Raw genomic sequence first — 20,562 nt, 5'->3', positions numbered from 1 at the left:
CCCTAGCTTTCTATAAAAATAAGGTAAATGGACTCAAAGAAGATTGAGGCTTGCACCAGAAATCCTCTTTGGCAGAAATATAATGGGGCAGCATTTTCAAAGTTCTGAAGGCAAAAGAATTTTAATCTAGAATTTAATAGTGAAATTTTTTATATCTGTGAAGGCAGCCTCTTTGGATATAGAAGAGGTCAAAAAATTCTATAATCGATATAACCATTCAGAAAAAAAATCTTCAAAGATCTACTCCAGTCAAAAGAAAAATGGTCCAAAATAGATTAAGTGAGAAGAAATGATCTCTATTCAATGGATGTGAAAACACAATGTGTGTATACGTCAACCCACAAAACTCTGCAACTATGTAATACCTGCATGGAGGGACTTGTGAAGGAATAAAAGAGCAGAGATTTTGCTTCTTCATTCACACCTCTTTTCATTTCATCTTTTTTTCAATAAACTATGCATACCACATTATTAAGAAAACAGAAGTAAAATTGTGTTTGTTTACCGATGACATCTTATATAGAGAACAAAAATCATAAAGATTTTACACACAAACACAGAAAAAAGATGTTAGAGCTGATAAAAAATTTAGCTAAGCTACAAGATATAAAATCAACATACAACAATCACCAGCATTTCATTAAATTATAGCAAACTGTTAGAAACAGAAATGAAGAAAATAATCCCATTTACAATAGTTACGAAAAAATTTTAAATTTAACCAAGAAGGTGAAATACTAATATACTAAAAATCATAAAACATTAACTGAAGAAAAAGGAAAACAAATCAGTGGAAAAGTTTCTTGTGTTCCTGAATTGAAAGAATCAGTATTATTTGCATGTCTATACTAAATGATGCACAGTTTGCAACTACTATCAAAATTACATTTTTTCGGGGAAATAGGAAAATAAATCTAACATTTCTCAAGAACCATAAAAAGACCCGAGTTAGCTAAAATAATCTTTAGCAAAAAGAACAAATCTGCTCCTTGACTTAAAATATATTTCAAAGCTATTATACTCAGACAGTAAGTCCGCATATAGAAATAAGCTGGGCACCAATGGCTCACACCTATCTTCCCTGTTACTCAGGAAGTTGAGATAAAGAAGACTGTGGTTCAAAGACAACCTTGGGAGAAAATTCTATAAGATTCCATAAAGCCAGGCAAGAGGTATGGCTCAAATGGTAGACCACCAGCCAAGAAAGCAAACACAAGGCCCTGTGTTCAAACACCATTGCTAGAACAAATAAGTAAATACTAAATAGATTTAAAAAGCTCAGAAATCAATGAATTTGGAAAATAAAATGAGACTGTTACTTCATACAGTATGTAAATCATCCCCAAACGGATTAAAAACTTAAACGTAAAGACCCAGTACTGCAAAACTACCAGAGGAAACCCTAGAAGAAATATCCAATGACATTATTCTAAGCCAGGGAATTTTGGACACAACTTGGAAAGCATAGGCAAGAAAAGCCAAATGAATCACATAGAACTGCATCACATTAGAAGTCTTCTGCACAGCAAAGGAAAGACTGAACACACTCAAGAGTCAATCCAGAGGGAAACATTTGCACACCTTACATCAGATGAGAGCTTAATATTAAAGCTAAGTGGGCAATTCAAATAATAATGGAATGGTAAAAGGAAAAACCTGATCAAAAATGGGCAGAAGATCTAAATAACTAGATCCTTATTTTTCACAGAAATACAAATTAAGAGTTTTTGTTATCAGCTGGTAAGGTGGTAGAGTGCTTGCCTCACATGCATGAGGCCCTGGGTTTGATTCCTCAGTACCATATAAGCAGAAAAAAGCTGGAAGTGGTGCTATGGCTCAAGCGGTAGAACACTAGCATTGAGCTGAAGAGCTGAAGGCAGTGCCCAGGTCCAGAGTTCAGGCCTCACAACCGACCAAAAAAAACAAAGGATGCTTAATCATAGGTTTGGATAAGCCTCCAAAATCCAGAGCATATGAAAATGAAGAAAAGAAGAAGAGAGGGAAGAAGGGAGAAAGTGGAAAGAGGAAGGCTTAGAGAAAGGGGGATGAGAAAAATACATAATTTAGGAGACAGCACACATGATTCATTTGCAGATTTTTATTTTGAGGCATGTTATAAAGCTCTTTTATTGGAATTTTTATACAAGTTTTTTTAATCCTATAATGACTATCATTCATGAAAAAAATACTATAATGATGAGCCGAACTCTATACAAAATACCCATATGTATACCTCTTAGTACAAATGAAGCAGATTTTTTTTCATTCATGAGAAGTATCTTTCAAAATAGCCTTGCCTGAAGAAAAATAATAATAATAACAAACTGACAGGGTCTTTTGAGTGTCCAGTTCAATGAATGCAAATGAGCATGTGATTATGAAACTTCAGCGGTAAATGAGCCAGAACACTTCAATGTGGGATGAGTTGGTGGTAGCAAGTCACATATCCCCCCCCCCCCCCCTTTTAGTTTTGGCTTGTTTTGTTTTCCTTTTTTCTTTTTCTCCTTGCTTGTGGTTTTGGTTTGTGTGGGAAACAACCCCATCACTATTTAATTCTTTGTAAGGCTGTGATGGGGAAAGGCAGTATTTGAAAAGAGAATTGTATGAACCAGGAGCCCAGTACCACAGTGGGGTTGTAACAGTTGCAGGCTGAGCAGGAAACCAGTGGAAGCCTGGCTGTTCCAGGCTTCCTCCTGCAGAGGCTAAGCCTCCACCCTCCCTCCACTCCGCCCAATGACATCATCGCAACCCCCTTCCTCCTCCTGCATGTTCCAATTCTTCCACCATTCCTTCCAATGGCACCTCCACCCCACCACTCGCTCACAATGCTCTTAACAAAACGGACAACTGTGAGTTCTCTAACATGAGCATGCCACGCAGCTATTTCTCCCTCCATTTCTTTGTTTTTGAAGATGCTACAATATAGATGGGCTCCATGTCAGCCTTCTTTGTCAGACTCTCCCCTCGCTGACCTGGTATTTCAAGTCTCAGTCTTTGGGTTCCTCTTTTTATGTTCACTCCTTGATGATCTCATTCATCATTTCTAGGGAAGGAAGGAAGGAAGGAAGGAAGGAAGGAAGGAAGGAAGGAAGGAAGGAAGGAAGGAAGGAAGGAAGGAAGGAAGGAAGGAAGGAAGGAAGGAAGGAAGAAAGGAAGGAAGGAAGGAAGGAATCCTATACATTGCAATGGCTTATGGTCTCCTGCCTAGTGAAATCTTCCCTAGTATTTGGTTGCTCTCATCAAATTCAATTCAATTCAATTTTTCTTTGGAGTGGGAGGTTAAGAATTAAAAAGAAAGGCCGAGTCAGACCACCATTTTGTTCAAGGTACCCTGGTGAACTCTGAGTCACTAGCCAAGGGGAGGAAGACCCCCCTCCCCCCCAACACACTCCAGCTCAGCCTTGCAGTCTGAAGGAATGCAGGTCCACACCTTCCTCAACAGCTGGGGGAGAGGCTGGAGGCCCCCTGCACGCCTGCACTGAGGCATGTCCAGGAAATGATGCAATATATGAAAGAGATTGAGAAAGGGACTAGCCTGGGGGGGGCAGTTGGGTGAAGGGGGGAAGAAATAAGGAAAGAGTCCTTGATTATTTGACCTAAGAACTTTCTTTTTTAAAGAAAAACAAAAAAAAATTCATGAGAAAATAGGTATTTGCATTTGGGCACTGGGTAGAAAAAGCGTACCGCACCAGTGATTCCTAACAATCAAGAACTTGTGCTTTCACAGATGACTCAGTCATCTTTCACTAGGCTTGATTAATAGAGTAACTCCAAGAGGGAAGAAACAAGCCGAGCTCTACACCTGAGAAGGTAGGAGCTGGACATTGTAATGCCAAAATGGCCAGTTTGTAGGTGAGTGATGTGCTGCGCTTGTACATTCAGCTCAGTGGTCCCAGCCCTCCTTACTGGCCTCTGCTTCTCATACAGATGCCTATGGCCAAACGTACACAGAGTCCTGTGGAACCTCTTCTGATGGACGCAGTAGCGCTCTACTTCAAATACATCATCCTTCAATTCCAAAAAGAGACAAAGGAGAAAATGATGCACAGGCTTCAGCTTAGCAAGGATGATGCCTAATGAATATTCACTCAGTCAGTATTCAGCCTGAGCGTTGACAGGACTTGGTAGGATATATATATATATATATATAGTGTGTGTGTGTGTGTGTGTGTACACAGTACGATCATGTGTGTTTAAAATCCCCAAAATCAAAATATTTGAATGGCCAGAATGTTTTCACAGAGCTGTCCAACTGTAGAACTGTGAAATACTTTGTGTGTGTACACACACACGTCAGTAGGAGGGCTTGAACTTAGGGCCTGAGTGCTGTCCCTTAGCCTTTTAGCTTGAGGCCAGTTCTCTACCACTTAAGCCATGTCTTCATTCCAACTTTTTGGTGATTAAATGGAGAAAAGAGTTTCACTAACTTCCCTGCCTTAGCTGTCTTTAAACTATGATCCCCACGGCTGGGAAGGTGGCTCAGTGGTAGAGTGCTTGCCTTGCATGCATGAGGCCCTGGGTTCAATTCCTCAGCACCACATAAGCAGAAAAAATAAAAGCTGGAAGTGGCGCTGTGGCTCAAGTGGTAGAGCGCTAGCCTTGAGCTGAAGAGCTGAGGGACAGCGCCCAGGCCCAGAGTTCAGGCTCCACGACCGGACCCCCCCCCCAAAAAAAAATAATAATAAACTAAGATCCCCAAATGTAAGTGTCCTGAGCAGCCTGGGTTACAGGCTTGAGTCATGAATATGAAATAAGTTTTGCATGACAAAATAAAGCAGCATGGTGTGATGCTCTTACGGCCCCCAGTCAGAAGCCACTGCCTGCTGTTTGCTCTTGGTTCATAACATGTTTGGTGCCTCTGCTTTGTCTGTCTGTAAAATGTCTACAATCATGAGAGCTTGCTCCCCACCTGACCCTAGCATAGATTGTATGTTACTGTGTTCTGATTCTTCTAGGAAAATGATGATCCAGAAAATATTGATACTCAGTAAGTCAGGATATTCATTAAATAGGATGTCTAATGCTGAAATTATTGTCTGAAATTCACTGTTGTAGCAGACACGGCTATTGCCACTAATTAGTGGGCAATCTACTTATTAGCAGGGTTCAGATTTCATTCCAATGTGGGCTCAGCATGTACAGCATAAAAATTAGAGTCCCTTGCATGAGGTGGAGTTTAAGTTGTGGCCAGTAGTCATAAGATTAAGTGTCGAGTGAGACTTCCAGAGAGATTCCTTCAAGGAAACTGCTTCTGCTGGGCATGGTGGTGTATACCTCTAACCCCAGCTTCAGAGGACGTAGAGATAGAAGCGATATAATCCAAGGCTTTCCTAGGACTGAAAGGGTGAGCTTGTAGATAAAAAACTAAAGCAAAAGAGGAAGGAGTACCTGCCTACCAGGGGTTAGGCACCAAGGCCCTGAGTATTGCAAGAAGAAGAAGAAGAAGAAGAAGAAGAAGAAGAAGAAGAAGAGGAAGCAGAAGAAGAATCAGAAGAATCAGAAGAAGAGGAGGAGGAAGAGGAGGAAGAGGAGGAAGAGGAAGAAGAGGAAGAAGAGGAAGAGGAGCAGGAGAAGGAAGAGGAGGAGGAGGAGGAAGAGAGAAGGAGAAGAAGAAGAAGAAGAAGAAGAAGAAGAAGAAGAAGAAGAAGAAGAAGAAGAAGAAGAAGAAGAAGAAGAAGAAGAAGAAGAAGAAGAAGAAGAAGAAGAAGAAGAAGAAGAAGGAGGAGGAGAAGAAGAGAAAGAGAGAGAAAGAAAGAAAGAATAAAAAATGTACTCATTATCTTGCCCATGTAATTGTAACCCCTCTGTACAGTATTTTCACAATAAAAAATAATAAAAAAAATTTTTTAAAAAGAAAGAAAGAAAACGAAAAGAAGAGAAAAGAAAAGATCCCACGTTGTTGCTGTGCGTAAGGTAGCCATGAGGGCCGACAAAGCCACTGTGGCCACACGAAGCAGGAGTTAGTCTGCAGAAAGCCTCGTGCTAGCACAGGAAACAAGAAAACCTGTAAATTTGTTTAAAGGGGGCTATGAATAACCATTTATGTGTTTGGACAATCACTTTCATGCTAAGGATTGTCTCTATAATAGAGAGCATGAATTCGATCAAGTATATTATATGTATATACATAAATAACACATAAAACCCCTCTGTACAATCAGTATATGCAAATATTAAAAAATATTCTCTCAATGTTCTCTTGATATTTGTTAGGCAAGACATTTAAAAGACATTTAGATGAATGGCTCTGATTTCATAAGATTGGGGACAGGAATTTTGATCTGTATGTACTAGATGTTAATTGACAATTTGATGACATTTAATCATACACCTATAGATGCACATCTTTTAAATTTCAAGTATTTTTAACACCATGAGTTGAGCCTTCTACTTCCATAGACCCAATGCCAAAGCAGCACGACTCTGGATCAAGAATTGGCAGAGTTAGTATCAACCCAGGCAAAGATATTTATGTTTTCTTTTTAGTTTATATCTCTGAATTGCAGACAGCAATAAGAAACACCCAAATGTGATGATGATATTCCATTTGTGGACTATTCCTGATAGGTACAAGAAGGAAACCTCTGACAGATGTAACTTGAAAACATACTTTAGAAAATATCCTTCTATTGAGTGACTTTTTTTTTTTTTAATTCAAAGCATTTACCTAGCACTTTCAAATGCCCTAAGCAAATTTAGGCAAGCATCTTGACCAGGTAAAAAGAACTACATTATGGAAAGACTCACTATCTCAAAAAAAAAAAAAAAAAAAAAAAAAAAGACACTTTCAACACTCTCTAGAGAGGAACTGCCCACCAGATTATCAGATTTCATGTTTATAAAATAGTCACATAATGAACACAGGTAGTACTACAACGAGAAAGTTTCATTCTCCCCAGAGAAGGACAATTTTTATTTAATCTCATCTTTTCTTTAGTAATTGCCCATCTACTTGCTTTTTTTGTTAGGGACTCTCCTCGGTACAATCAAGTGATAAATCAAGACTAGAAGACAAGGTCACTTGTTTTTGCAAACTAAATCACAGTGACTTTATTGCGAGAAATTTCACCCAGAGCTTAGATTTTTAACACATCAGCAATCTATTTAGGAGGGGAAAGGTTGCTGAGAGAAATAGCCGTTTGACTTTGAGCAAGGCCTGGGGGTGTAGCTCAGTGGAAGGACACGTGCTTAGCATGTGCTAGGGGCCATAGGTTCAACCCCCAGCACCAAAGAAAACAAAGCTGAACAAACTTCATAGACCAAAGAGACACAATGCAATCTAAAGGTTTCCTAGAGCTTGGTTCCCAAGCAGAAAGCATAACTGAGGTCCCTAGTCCTTCCGAAGATGAGGAACTGCACACCTGTGGTGCAGCCTGCAGTGATTCAAATGAGATGAAGTCCCCTCCCCTCCCCCCATTACCGTTCATGTTCAAATACCATAAACCAGCAAAGGTCTCTACCAATGCCCTCACTTTCATGCTCTGCACTGTGTTGGCACGAGGGAGGGTCCTGTTTACCCGAATGACTCTCGCCTTTCCTATATGAATCACCATGGGAGAATATTACACTGTCTTCTCTGGGAAATAAATTATTTGACTTAGAGAAAAAGAGTACATTTTAAAGCTACACAGTCTACTATTTTGCAGTCTGTTTCAGGGTCCAACTACCTGCTTGAAAGCAGTATATTTATTTTTATGTTCATAAAAAAAATTGCTTGGCCTGAGTGGGGGTGAGAAGAGTAATACTGGTGCCAAAAAATATAAAAAGCCAAGTTTATCTTGTTGTTTAATGTAAAGATTACAGTGTAAACCTTTTGATTAAATTTCTCTGGTGTCGGTGAAAGGAAGAATAACAGAGTAGTGATCTGAAATAAATCTCCAACATAGGTAGCAGGCTCCCTTAGACTGTTATGGATTACATGCGGAGTAGAAAAACAAGCACATTTCTTTTAATTCTACTCTACTACAGATTCCTTCCCATGCACTCACTGTTTTCTGTATCTATCTACTTAGCTCTCAGGAGAGATAAAACCAATTTTCTCTCTTCTTCGTAGTTTTTCTATCCTCTAAAGAACAGATACAAAGGTCTTCACTGAGTTTTAACTTCCATTGCACACACAAGAAAAGTACAAACTGAATTCCTCCACATTGGCACTTAGAACACAGAGATCAGCTACATCGCTCTACATAGACCTACTGAGACTGAATTCAGGGATCTAGATACAGAATAGTTTAAACAAACAATCCCCTAGACAAGTCACATATATGCTCGAGACGCCACACAGTTGTAGGGCCTTTCTAAGAACTCAGCTATAGTATCATCAGTATTAGTAGTCATCATACTGAGAAATCTCCATTTGTGAAAAATTGTATCTCAATTTAAAAGGAGAACATTTGTCTTGTCAAAGAAACGTGTACCCCTTCACACGTATATCTATGTTTATTTAAGTTAAAGATATCCTTACTATAATTTGACTCGTTTAATAGAAATTAACTTTGTACAACTACAATTTTTAAGGAACTAGTAGGTACTTCAAGTGAAATAATTTGGATGGCAGCAATACTTCATCTTTTATTTCAGAGAAGAAATTTGACTACCATTTTGTCAAAAGACAAAATTACAACAATTTAGACATCTTAATTGGCTTTATTTTACCATTCTAGAATAGGTCAACATTTCATTCCACAAAACAGAGTACATGTGAGGCTGGCCACGTGAGAACAGGTTGATTTTATGGACAGAGAAAGGCTAAAGAAAGCAGAAACTAATAATAAAAAATGGATTGGTCATTTCAACATTGTTCTTCTTGTGAAGAGTGAACAGGAAGAAAGAACAATAGAAATACTACTAATTGATTAACATTAGATTACTCCAGGTGACTTTTGGTAAGAATTAAATGATATAATTAGTAAATAGATTTCATTGCCATGACATTGAATAGATCTACTGAGCTGCTACTTCTTTCTCTATTGTTTTCTTGGATTGTCAGATAACAACTTGGTTTCAGTTTGACATTAGTATGAATAACTCCATTTTGAGTTTTTACTCTGGTCTATAAGAGCTTTCTATAAAAGTCCAAAATAATGGCCTTTTATAATTTTTCTAACAAATGAATCATCTAGCAACAAATCTACCAGGAAGGAAATAAGGAAACAATTAAGAGCTATTTCTATGTTTTAGGTGCCAGTTAACCTAGTTCTGTAGTACACATCTGGCAAGATATTTTGCACCAAGGACCAGCTGACTTGGGAGGATAAACTCAATTCAAGACTGTTTTAGTGACAAAATTGTAAATTCCTGAGAGGAAGTAGAAGTTGTGCTGTTCCTTTAGGCAAAAATGAGCAGAGAGATCTTGATAGGGAAAAGAAAGCAGGAATTCAAAGGAAAGAAAGTAAAATAGACCCACTGTGTGAGAAAGCGGTGTGGCAGGAGGTCAGGGTGGACCAAGGAGATTGTCTGAGTTAAGGAGTCCCTGTTGTAAGGATGAGAAACTCTTTTGTAAAAAGATGACTCCAGCCCATGGCCTGTCTCAAAAAGGTGAGCCTAAGGTGAGCCATTCGTCAGTAGAATCTGGCTCTCCATTTTAAGATTTGGAGGATATTATAAGATCTCAATGCCCAATTTTTAATAGACTAGTGTCCCCCTTAAACATGTATCCCCCTAGAACATACAGAAGACCACCTCAGATGGAAACAGGGTCTGGAGGAAGACATAATCAGGTAGAGATGATGTCATACCGATCAGAGCAGGACTGAAAGCCAATATGGTGGGTGTCCTGGTAAGAAAGAAATTTGGACTCAGCCACACAGGGAGAACAGGTGAGATGATCTGGCAGCGCAAGCCAGAGTACCAAGGATGCCCACAGCTACCGGATGCCCACATGTCCTTGGAGAAAGAGGGACGCTGTCCACCCCTTGAATTCCAGGCTCGGAATTCCAGACTCTGCTGTTTCATACTTCCTTGCTTGTGGTACTTTGCTACGGCAGCCTTAGGAAAGTGATGTTGGAGAGCTAGCGATAATTTACAAACAGTATTTTGGTAGTAATGAGTAAGATAAATTGAAAGAGAGAGATCCGGAAAAAATCTAAATGGAGCAGCTAGCATGATAGTATAATTATTCAGTGTTGGAACAAAAAAAAAAAAATCAAAAAGAGCTGGAAACTGGTGGCTCACATCTGTAATCCTAGCTACTCAGGAGGCTGAGATCTGAGGATTGAGGTTCAAAGAAAGCCCCAACAGATAAATCTGAGAGATTTAACCAGCAAAAGGCCAGAACTGGAGGCATGGTTCAAATGAGAGTGTGCCAGCCTTAAGTGAGGAAACTAAACAATTGCACATGGACCCAAATTCAAGCCTTAGTATCAGCACAAAGACAAGAAGAAAAGGATCTGGACCAAGACGAAGCTGGTGGTGACACAACACAGAAACAGTATAAATCTAGGGATGAAGAGCAGCCAGGGGAAAGGGCACCCCAAAGTTGGGCAAGGAAGAAGAAAGCAAGCCCTGGCAAGAAAGGAAGTGACCCGGAGACGTAAGAGAGTCTGCTGCTATGGGAGAGAGGGAATGGGAAAACTACTCGTGAGCTTTCAGAGAAGTTGGTGAAAATGTGCGTTTAACCCTGGCCCTGTCAGGTAATGAAATTAAAAACTGAATATTGAAGGGTTGAGGACCTAAGGAAAGAAATCCACAAGCATAAGCTTAAAGAAGTTAAGGGCAGAGGTGAAGATTTCTGCATAACCTAACTTCCCCAGTTGGTTAAAAGTAGCAGGGGCCACTGTTGGCTCACGCCTATAATCCTAGCTATTCAGGAGATCTGAGGATTCTGTGATCTGAGGATTCTGGTTTGAAGCCAGTTGGGGCAGGCAAGCGCATGAGACCCTTTACCTCCAATCACCAAAAAGCTAGATGTGGAGCTGTGGCCTTGAACAAAAAAAGCTCAGGGACAGATCCTAGGCCCTGAGTTCAAGTCCTAGTTCTGGCGCGCGCACACACACACACACACACACACACACACACACACACACACACACACACAGGAACAGGACCACCAGGGCTCAGTGCTGGACAACTAATAACTACAATGGGGGGTGAGGGTGGGGGGCTGGGGGACTGGTACCTCTTCTTTATGTTCTACTGAGACAAATCTTCACTAAGTCACCCCACTGCTTCTTTCTAGCATGTGTCTCCACTACATGCCCCAAATATCATGAAGTTTTGTCTTTTACTCTCAAAAATAATGGGGAGTTGCTAAATATTTCTCATACAGGACAACCAAATCCTACCATACAGTAAGTTACCATAAATGAATAGGTAACTTCTTTTTTTTTTGCATTTGAGAATTGGGAAAGTGAGCACAAATGTTAACTAATGGTCATGCCTTGTACTGTACTTTAAAAGGTCTCAAGCTGGAAGGAAATACTAATAAAGCACTTAAATTTTGCATTCAATTATGAAAGAAGTCTTAAAAACACTTCAGGACGTGGAATGAACCATCTGTGTACCCATCTGCACAGAAGATGATAGGGGGCCGGGCCTCACACTGTATCCTAGGAGGAAGGCCAATGCATCAGACATAAAAGAAAAAAGGGAAAACCACGAAAGTGCCAGGTAAAAGCATTCTTCTGATGGTTATCCTCTTTTGACAAGATATTTACCAGGTAGAGTCAAGGAACTGTTACAACTCTGAATCTGCTTCAAAGCCAGAAGTAAAGTAATCAGCTTGTGCCAGACAATGGAAGGAATGTCCAGGAGTAATGATTAGCCAGGCCTCCCTTGCATGAGCCAAATGGTCCTCTTGAATCAACAGTTTCATTTATATTTCAAAAATACAAAACTGGCAGGGTGCTGGTGGTTCATGTCTGTAATCCTAGTTACTCAGAAGGCTGAGAAATGAGGATGGAGGTTTGAAGTCAGCCCAGGTAAGTCCATGAGACTCTTATCTCCAATTAACTACCAGAAAATCTGAAGTGGTGCTGTGGCTCAAAGTAGCAGAGCACTAGCCTTGAGCAAAAAAGGTCAGGGGTAGTGCTTGGACACTGAGTTCAAGCCCTATAACCAACAACAACGATGAACTGTCATGTATATGTATATGTACAGACACAGATACATATATGTATATATATTATATATGTATATATGTATGTATATGTGTAAGTATACACATAGATGTGTAAGTATACACATATATATACATATATATAATATCTATACACAATATATACATATATGTAATATACATTCCTGAGGAATATTTTGAGGATGAAGCGTTGAGTCCCAGATATCTGAAACAATCACTCTCCCTGAGATGACATTGGAGACAACATAAAACTACCGAAAATCTGTGCATGTCCAGAAAAAGTAGGTCCTCGACTCTTGAGACCACAAATGCATGTACACCCAAAAGGAAATGGTAGGGAGAGTCAGGGCACAAAAGAAAGATGCAACTGATCTCGCATTGGATGGAGAGAAGCCAGCAAAGAAGGGAAAAGAGAAAAGTGGCTCTCCTGCCACCAAAGAATGAGGAGGTGTTCCCATGAAAGTACATCCTCTTCTTCATTCCCTTTCCTGGGCCTGGCCTCCCTCTGACCCTTCTGAGCCTCCCCGCTCTTTCTGGGCCTTGGCCCTGTGGCTTGTGGAGTTCTCAGTCTTTTGAACACCAATCTTGAAAAGCTTGCATAGAATAAAATTCAATATATAGAACCACGGCACAGACAAAGCTTGCACTAAATAAAGATATAACCTATGGAACTATAACACAAACTTAAAGAATAAAATTGCTTTTTTTTTTTTTTGTCGGTCATGGGCTTGAACTCTGGGCTTGGGTGCTGTCCCTGTGCTCTTCAGCTCAAGGCGAGCGCTCTGTCTCTTGAGCCATAGCAACACTTCCAGTTTTCTAGTGGTTTATTGGAGATAAGAATCTCAAGGACATTCCTGCTTGGGCCTGCTTTGAACTGCAATCCTCAGACCTCAGCCTCCTGAGTAGCTAGGATTATAGGCGTGAGCCACCAGCGTCTGGCTGAAATTGCTTTTGAGGTATGATTTTAGTGAGTTTCGAAAAGGCTTGATTTTTTCCTAAATCTGGGTGACAGCTAAGGTGGTACTTTTCAAGCTTCTGGTAAAAAAAAAAAAATCATACATCTTTCATTATCACTGAATCTATGAATCAATCACTCAATGATACAACTCAGTGTGAAACAAGTACTAAAAATATAACATTTTGCAGTAATGTTTTTTTTCTCTTTTTACTTGTAGCTAAATGATGATCCAATGGTTGACTAGTTTCAGTATGTGAAGGTTAATAGTAAATTAAGATTCAATAATACAAAGTAAATCTCTACCCTGCTAGTCTTGAGCAAAAGAAGCTCAGGGACAATGCCAAGGCCCTGAGTTCAAATCCCAGGACTGGCAAAAACAAAAACAAAAAAAAATAAAGTAAATCTCTACCCATGAACAGACAACAAAATGCCTACAAAAACTTGCAAATTAGGGGCAAAAAAAATAAAGAGAAAAACATCCTTAGCTAGACATATAAATGCAGGAATATAGCATGTGTTGTCAAAGCTGGAAATATGGGCTTTATCCATTTTGTTATTGCTTTACTTTTTGAGATTGCAAAGGGAAAAAGTAATTCTTTGATGCCATCTTTAACCAGATCTAAATATAAGTATTCTATAGATTGGCATCTGACTGTCATACTTTTATGATGTATTTTAAGTCTGTATCTTCATCTTTAGTAAAGAGACATACAAGTTTTGGAAAATGGCCAGATGTTAAAACAAAGAAAAGTTCAACCTCTAAATTACCAACACTCGAGAATTCTAACAATATCCTATTATTTAAAAAAAATACTGTTAGCTAGGCTCCAGTGGGTCAGGAGGCTGAGATTTGGGCATCAGAGTGTGAAGCCAGCCAAGGCAGGAAAGTCTGTGAGACTCTTATCTTTAATTAACCACCAAAAAGCCACAAATGGAGTTGTGGGTCAGAAGGTGGAATGTTAGCCTTGGGCACCCAGGGACAGCCCCCAGGCTCTGAGTTCAAGCCGTAGGACTACAAAAAAATAAAAATAAAAGATTACTACTCTTAAATTATTGACATAAATGTAACATTTCTATATTCTATATTTATTAGTGTGAGCTATTGCTTTACCTGACAGATGATATTTGGATATACAAAGTCTATTCAAAATGTGGTTTTCATTTTCAGAGGTTTTCCTGAAGAACTTTTCCATCCCTCATTTTTTTATCCTTTCCAATTCAGAGATCTTTTTTTTTTATTCTGGTGGCAAGAAAGTAGACATTCCACTTGAAATAGCTATATTCCAATGGCAGATAGACAAACACACATACACACATACATGGGACATGGAGAATATTGTCGATAGGAGACCAATCTGAGAAACAACTCATCAGCGATTTTGTCATTTTGTATACATCCTGGAGTATATAATTTCACATACAACTATGGCTCCACCATCATCAGTGAATTTAATCTATAGGTGCTCTTCTGTATATGTGTTCTGTTGCAAACCAAAATATCACTCTACAACATGTGGCTTCATATTTGCATTTTTGCCTTCATAATCCTTTCTTTATTCCAAGGATTTTAGAATCCTTTAAATCAACATAAAGATGGCTGCAAATAGTTTCGTGATGTATCTCATTACCATCTTTAGTTCTGAGTTGTACAATGGAATAACCCTACATAGACATACTATTTTCCTCCATTGAGGTCTGTCCCTGTTTTATTTCCAAATTCAAAAGAATATTGCTATAAGTCCTTCATCTCCTTTTGAACTGCATTCTAGTTGTTTCAAGTGCTTTTTAAATTCATGTAGCTAGACAAGCTACTGATAAATATGAAAAATATTTACTTGTGGGTTAAGAGGGAAGCCCAGTGGTAGAGGACTTGCCTAACATGTGCAAGGCTCTAGGTTCAATCCCCTGTGCTACATCACACACCAAACAAACGCACACACAAACACACACCTGGGTGTGTGCTGAGTGCTCTAGCGCCAGGAATTCATAAGGGAAATGACGTGGTTATAGAACAAAGCTCAACAGCATCCAAGAATTAATTGTCAAGGATATGGCCATACATTTGTTTACAAAAACAAGGTACAATAGATACAAATATCAGGGGGAAAATCCTTATAGGCCTATGTCATTCAGATTCCAATTTATGTGTAATGGGGGGGGGGGTCTATGCCACATCAGAATGATAAGATATATAAATGCAAAAACGAAGCTTGTATTTTCAAAGATTGCCAAATAGCCAAGACTTTTTGTTTGTCAGTTGGTGGGACCTTAAACATCTAGATTGTAATAGATCCAGTGTTTCCAAGTAATTCAATCTCCATTACCCAAGGCACCTAGACTGTCACAAGTTTGGATCATGGTAGTGCCAGCTCCTTATTCAAATGACCACATGTTTATGTGTTGATATGTGTAAACACACTTAAAGTTATCTAAGGCCAGATCATTACTCAACTTCTAACATCCCAATGATGCCTTCAGAAACACAAACAGAAGACTCTATATTTGTTTGGTTACATAAAGGAAAACATCCCTATGTTATACATAAATCCTATATCAATTCTAGTGAAGGGGACCGATGAGAAAAACTATGTAAATCTATGATACATTTGATCAGAATAAGCTTCCGGATATCGGATAATGGATATGTTGGGAGCTCGGAAGAATGTCACTTACATAATAACTAGATTTCTTCTCTAAGAATGACAGAAATACCACTTCTGAGAGAATCAATGAAAGGGCCAACTCATCATTTCAATCCCTGGACTTTTCTACTACCCCATTGGGTTTCCTTTTGTCCTAAAATATGTATAAATTGGGTTGGATAAATAATTGGCAGCCAGTAAATAAACTTTGCTATTATTCCTTTCATTCAAAAAATATTTAAAAAGAAAAATTTTTCAAAAAAATAAGTATTGGTAAATAGAAATGTTTTTAACAAGGATCTTCAGTATTAAAAACCTACATAGATCACTAACCACCTTTGATATGGCTATATAGGAGGCATAAAACCTGTATCATCTAGTGTCCCTCCAAATCTTTTCAGCAAATGAGTTCCAAAGAAGTTATGTCAAGTCTGGATTTGGAAAAGTATTCTTTTCCTTAAATACCAAGAAAAATAAAATTTCCTTAAATTCCAAGAAAAATAAAATCTGGTTGTCACCTTAGTACAAATTAAATAGTCAAGCATGATTTCATCTTCCTCCGATATTTCTCCCAAGACATGAAAGCCAGTTCTTGAAAAGCTATTGACTCCTACAAGTGGAACTTGGTTTCCTTACCTGGCACTCTTTTTGCCCAGTTGATCATGTGAACCAGCTCCCTGTCCGCCAGGTTGGTCAACAAGCCCATCATGGAAGCTTCACTGAAGGGTCTAGAAGGATCGTACTCAGAATAGATGATGGGGGGCTCAGCCTCCAACAAGGCACTGACCATCTGATCGGCTGTCAGGGACAAGGCTGGGCTGTTCTTCTTCGTGTGCTTAATCACCAGGGGGCTGGGCCACAGGTTGGCAGCTCTCATGTCTCCCGAGGGCCCCACTTCATTCCTGCCCTCCACGTCATCTCTCTGGCGCTTGTGTTTCAACATTCTCCCTCCTCTTCTGTCTTTCCGAATGCCTGAAAATGCAGGGGGGACAACTCATTAGTCAATTTTCAGATTCCTGTGCCCTTTCATACAAAAACTACCTTCAGAGCTAACACTGGTCCTGGGGTTTGAATTCAGGGCCTGGGCACTGGTCTTGAGAGTTTTTTTTAATGCTCCAGGCCAGTGCTCTACCACTTGAGATACTGCTCTACTTGTGGTGTTTTGCTAGTTAACTGGAGATGAGAGTCTCATGGACTTTTCTGACCAGGCTGGCTTCAAACCTTGAAGATCTCAGACTTGTAAGTAGCTAGGATTAAATGCATGAGCCACTGATCTACAAATTCAATGCAATACCTATCAATATTCCAACCTCATTCTTCAAAGAAATAGAAGAGGCAATCCAAAAATTCATATGGAACAATAAAAGACCCCGAATAGCAAAAAGGATCCTCAACAGAAAGAACAGTGCTGGAGGAATATCAATACCAAATTTCAAACTCTACTACAAAGCCATAGTAATCAAAACAGCTTGGTACTGGCACAAGAACAGACCTCAGGACCAATGGAATAGAATTGAAAACCCAGAAATGAACCCATACACCTATAGCCATCTAATCTTCAATAAGGGAGCTAAAAAAAAATAGAATGGAAGAAAGACAGCCTCTTCAGTAAATGGTGCTAGCAAAATTGGTTAATCACCTATAAAAAAACTAAAGCTAGATCCTTATATATCACCGTGCACAAGAATCAACTCCAAATGGATCAAAGACCTCGGAGTCAAAGCAGACACTCTGAAAACATTACAGGATGGAATAGGAGAAACCCTAGGTCTCCTTGGCACAGGCCGAAATTTTCTTAATAGAGACCCAGAAACACAACAAATCAAAGAAAGGTTGGACAAATGGGATTACATGAAATTGCAGAGCTTCTGCATGGCAAAGGACATAGCTAGCAAGAGCATTAGAAAGCCCACGAATTTGGAGAAGATCTTCATTAGCCATACAACGGACAAGGGTCTCATATCTAAAATATACCTGAAACTCAAAAAATTAAATCCCCCAACAACAAATCTTCAAAGAAACAACTGCCCAATAAATAAGTGGGCTAAAGACTTAAAGAGAAACTTCTCTGAAGAGGAAAGAAGGATGGCCAATAGACACACGAAGAAATGCTCAACCTCTCTAGCCATAAAAGAAATGCAAATCAAAACAACATTAAGATACCACCTCACCCCAGTTAGAATGGCTATAATCAAGAACTCTAATAACAACAGATGCTGGACAGAAGGGAACCTTACTGCATTGTTGGTGGGTATGTGGACAGAAGGGAACCTTACTGCATTGTTGGTGGGAGTGTAAACTTGTTCAACCACTTTGGAAAGCAGTATGGAGGTTCCTCAAAAGACTCCACATAGAGCTCCCATATGACCCAGCAATCCCACTTTTGGGCATTTACCCAAATGATCACAAACAAGACCACACTAAAGCTACCAGCACAACTATGTTTATTGCAGCATTATTTACCATAGCTAAGATATGGAACCAACCCAGATGCCCCTCAGTAGATGAATGGATCAAGAAAATGTGGTATATATAAACAATGGAATTCTATGCCTCCATTAGAAAGAATGACATTGCCCCATTTGTTAGGAAATTGAAAGACTTGGAAAAAATTATATTAAGTAAAGTAAGCCAGGCCCAAAGAAACATAGGTCCCATGGTTTCCCTTATTTGCAATAACTAGTATATGTCTGAGTCAAGCAGAAAAGGTCAGATAAGTTGGTGTTAGGGAAATGAACCCTAAGATATGTATTCAAATGTTTTGTCTCTCATGGGATTGTTTCTAACACATTTATAAGATTATTTCTTTGTTGCTTTGTATGTCCCTCCCCCACGGTATAACCCCTACTTTCACTGTATTTGATGTTGTTATAATTTGTGGAGGGGAAGGGAAAAAACAAATCATTTAAATAGGGATACAGGTGGACCCATTGCAACAATGAGATGTACAAGTTGTTATATTGAAAACGAACTTTACAACTTTGGTGGTGGGGGGAGGATGAGAAAGGATGTGAAGGGTAAACAAAGGAGGAGGCTGCAATGCTTGATAAGAAATGTACTCATTATCTTGCCCATGTAATTGTAACCCCTCTGTACAGTATTTTCACAATAAAAAAATAAAAAATAAAAAAAAATGTATGAGCCACTGGTGCCCAGCTAACACCTATTATTGAAAAAATAAATAAATATTGGTAGAAACTAATTCAATAACTGGGTTCTCTGCAAGAAAAAGGGATTGATTTGTAGTATTTGTCAATTTTCATTGTGAAAATGCTGTCAACAAATTTCAAGTCTCTTGTCTGACATGCCTGTACCATGTGTGTGTATGCGTGTGCATGTGTATATATGTAACATATGATATAAAAATATAATAACTAGTGATTCTTGAAATATGGTCTAAGATTGCTTCCAATATTCTTTATATTTCCATGCATATTCATTTAATAGCACACTAGTATTTTTAATAATGAAGGGATAAGCAAGATGATGGACTAAGACCTGCCACTGACAGAGTCTCAAGTGTACACTGATGTGAACAACTATTCACACAAGAGAATACTTTCACAAAAGCAAAAGAAACCAGGAGAGATCACAGAACCTGATTTTGGCCTAATAGATTTTTCAAAGAATGCAAGAAGGGAAAGTTGCCCACATTACCTGTGCTTCCCCTCAGAGAGAAACAGCGTGAAGATACCTTTTGCTTGAGCAAAAGACAGGAGAACAAGTACAGGCCCTACATTTGAACCTTAGTACCAGATACATTACAGAGAAATCTAGCTGTGGGCAGAATATCACAGTCCTACCATCAGCCCATTGCCAACATAAAAAGCCTGTAGACCTACCCGTGCACAAAATGAAAACCTAAGGCCCCAATAGCATAGAAGTATATTTCAAGCTGCATCACCTCCAACCAGCTGCAGTGGTCTTAGAGGGTGAAGACAAGCCATCTCATGCTTCAGTCCTGCCTGTGCTATGCAGCTCAGTGGAGTGTGGCATACTGGCATGAATTAGCTCTGAGGCAACTGGGGACTACCAAGCCATTCCTCAGACAGTACAACACAGAGAGAGCTGCTGTCCATTGAGGGAGGAAGAGGATGGCAGATCTTCCAGACTGGGGACATGCTACCTGACCACTGGCTTTGGATGCGGCAATGAGGCTTACACTAGTTTCATAAGGAGGCTTGAGAAGAAGACCACCCTTGTTAGGGATGTCCCCATCCATCCTTAAGCAACACTATGATATGTTTATGACAAGAGTTTGGGACAGCCTTCAGTGACAAACAGTGGCTACACACCAACTAAAGACTGATGGAATGGCTAGACTTGGGGAATAGCAATGACTATAGGCCAGGAGCAAAACAATAAAAGTAAACAGCCTGCTTAGAGTATTTGAAGATACACAGAGGAGAAACAAGGAAAAGAATGAATACATAGAACAGTAATGGGGCTATGGGACAGCATTGAAAGAACACTCAGGAATAGGTTCCATGATGACTTCATATGGACTTCTTCGTCAGATGATGAAATTTTCCTTCTTGTAGGAAATTAGAAGTCCTAGTATCAGCTAAAGCAATTATTTGAACCACCATACCCACTGGAGTTTTTAAAACAATGCAATTCAGGTTGTTGAGTTGCGTTGACCCCAGGGCTCAGAGGAGGACAAATAAAATCCAGTGGGAAAGATCAGAAGAGTTTATTGGATGAAAAACTGTTAGCCAAACATGGGAAAGGGGATTCCATGAATACTAACAAATAAGCACTCTTCCCAACTTTCCCCAAATGTACTATTTTTCAAATGTCAAAATCCCTATGAAATGTACAAAATTATACATATTATGAGGTCATTTGCCTGTGACAGTAGTCCAGGTTATGGAAGAAGAGAAGGA

The 20,562-nt window shown here is 39.3% G+C and overlaps 1 protein-coding gene across 2 annotated transcripts in view; it reads right to left on the bottom strand.

Annotated features, from left to right (window-relative positions):
* Nucleotides 1-20,562, bottom strand: part of Esr1 (estrogen receptor 1) — a 230,648-nt gene that overhangs the window by 112,847 nt on the left and 97,239 nt on the right. For both annotated transcript variants that reach the window (XM_042670625.1, XM_042670703.1), the window contains exon 4: nucleotides 16,313-16,648. In XM_042670625.1, the coding sequence (XP_042526559.1) occupies nucleotides 16,313-16,648 (336 nt within the window). The remainder of the gene's footprint in view (nucleotides 1-16,312; nucleotides 16,649-20,562) is intronic.

This window comes from Dipodomys spectabilis, unplaced genomic scaffold, assembly GCF_019054845.1.
Source record: "Dipodomys spectabilis isolate Male_0828 unplaced genomic scaffold, ASM1905484v1 ptg000001l, whole genome shotgun sequence".
Taxonomy (NCBI): Eukaryota; Metazoa; Chordata; class Mammalia; order Rodentia; family Heteromyidae; genus Dipodomys; species Dipodomys spectabilis.
The sequence above is the reverse complement of the archived record's forward strand: the minus strand, read 5'-3'. Positions and strand labels throughout refer to the sequence as shown.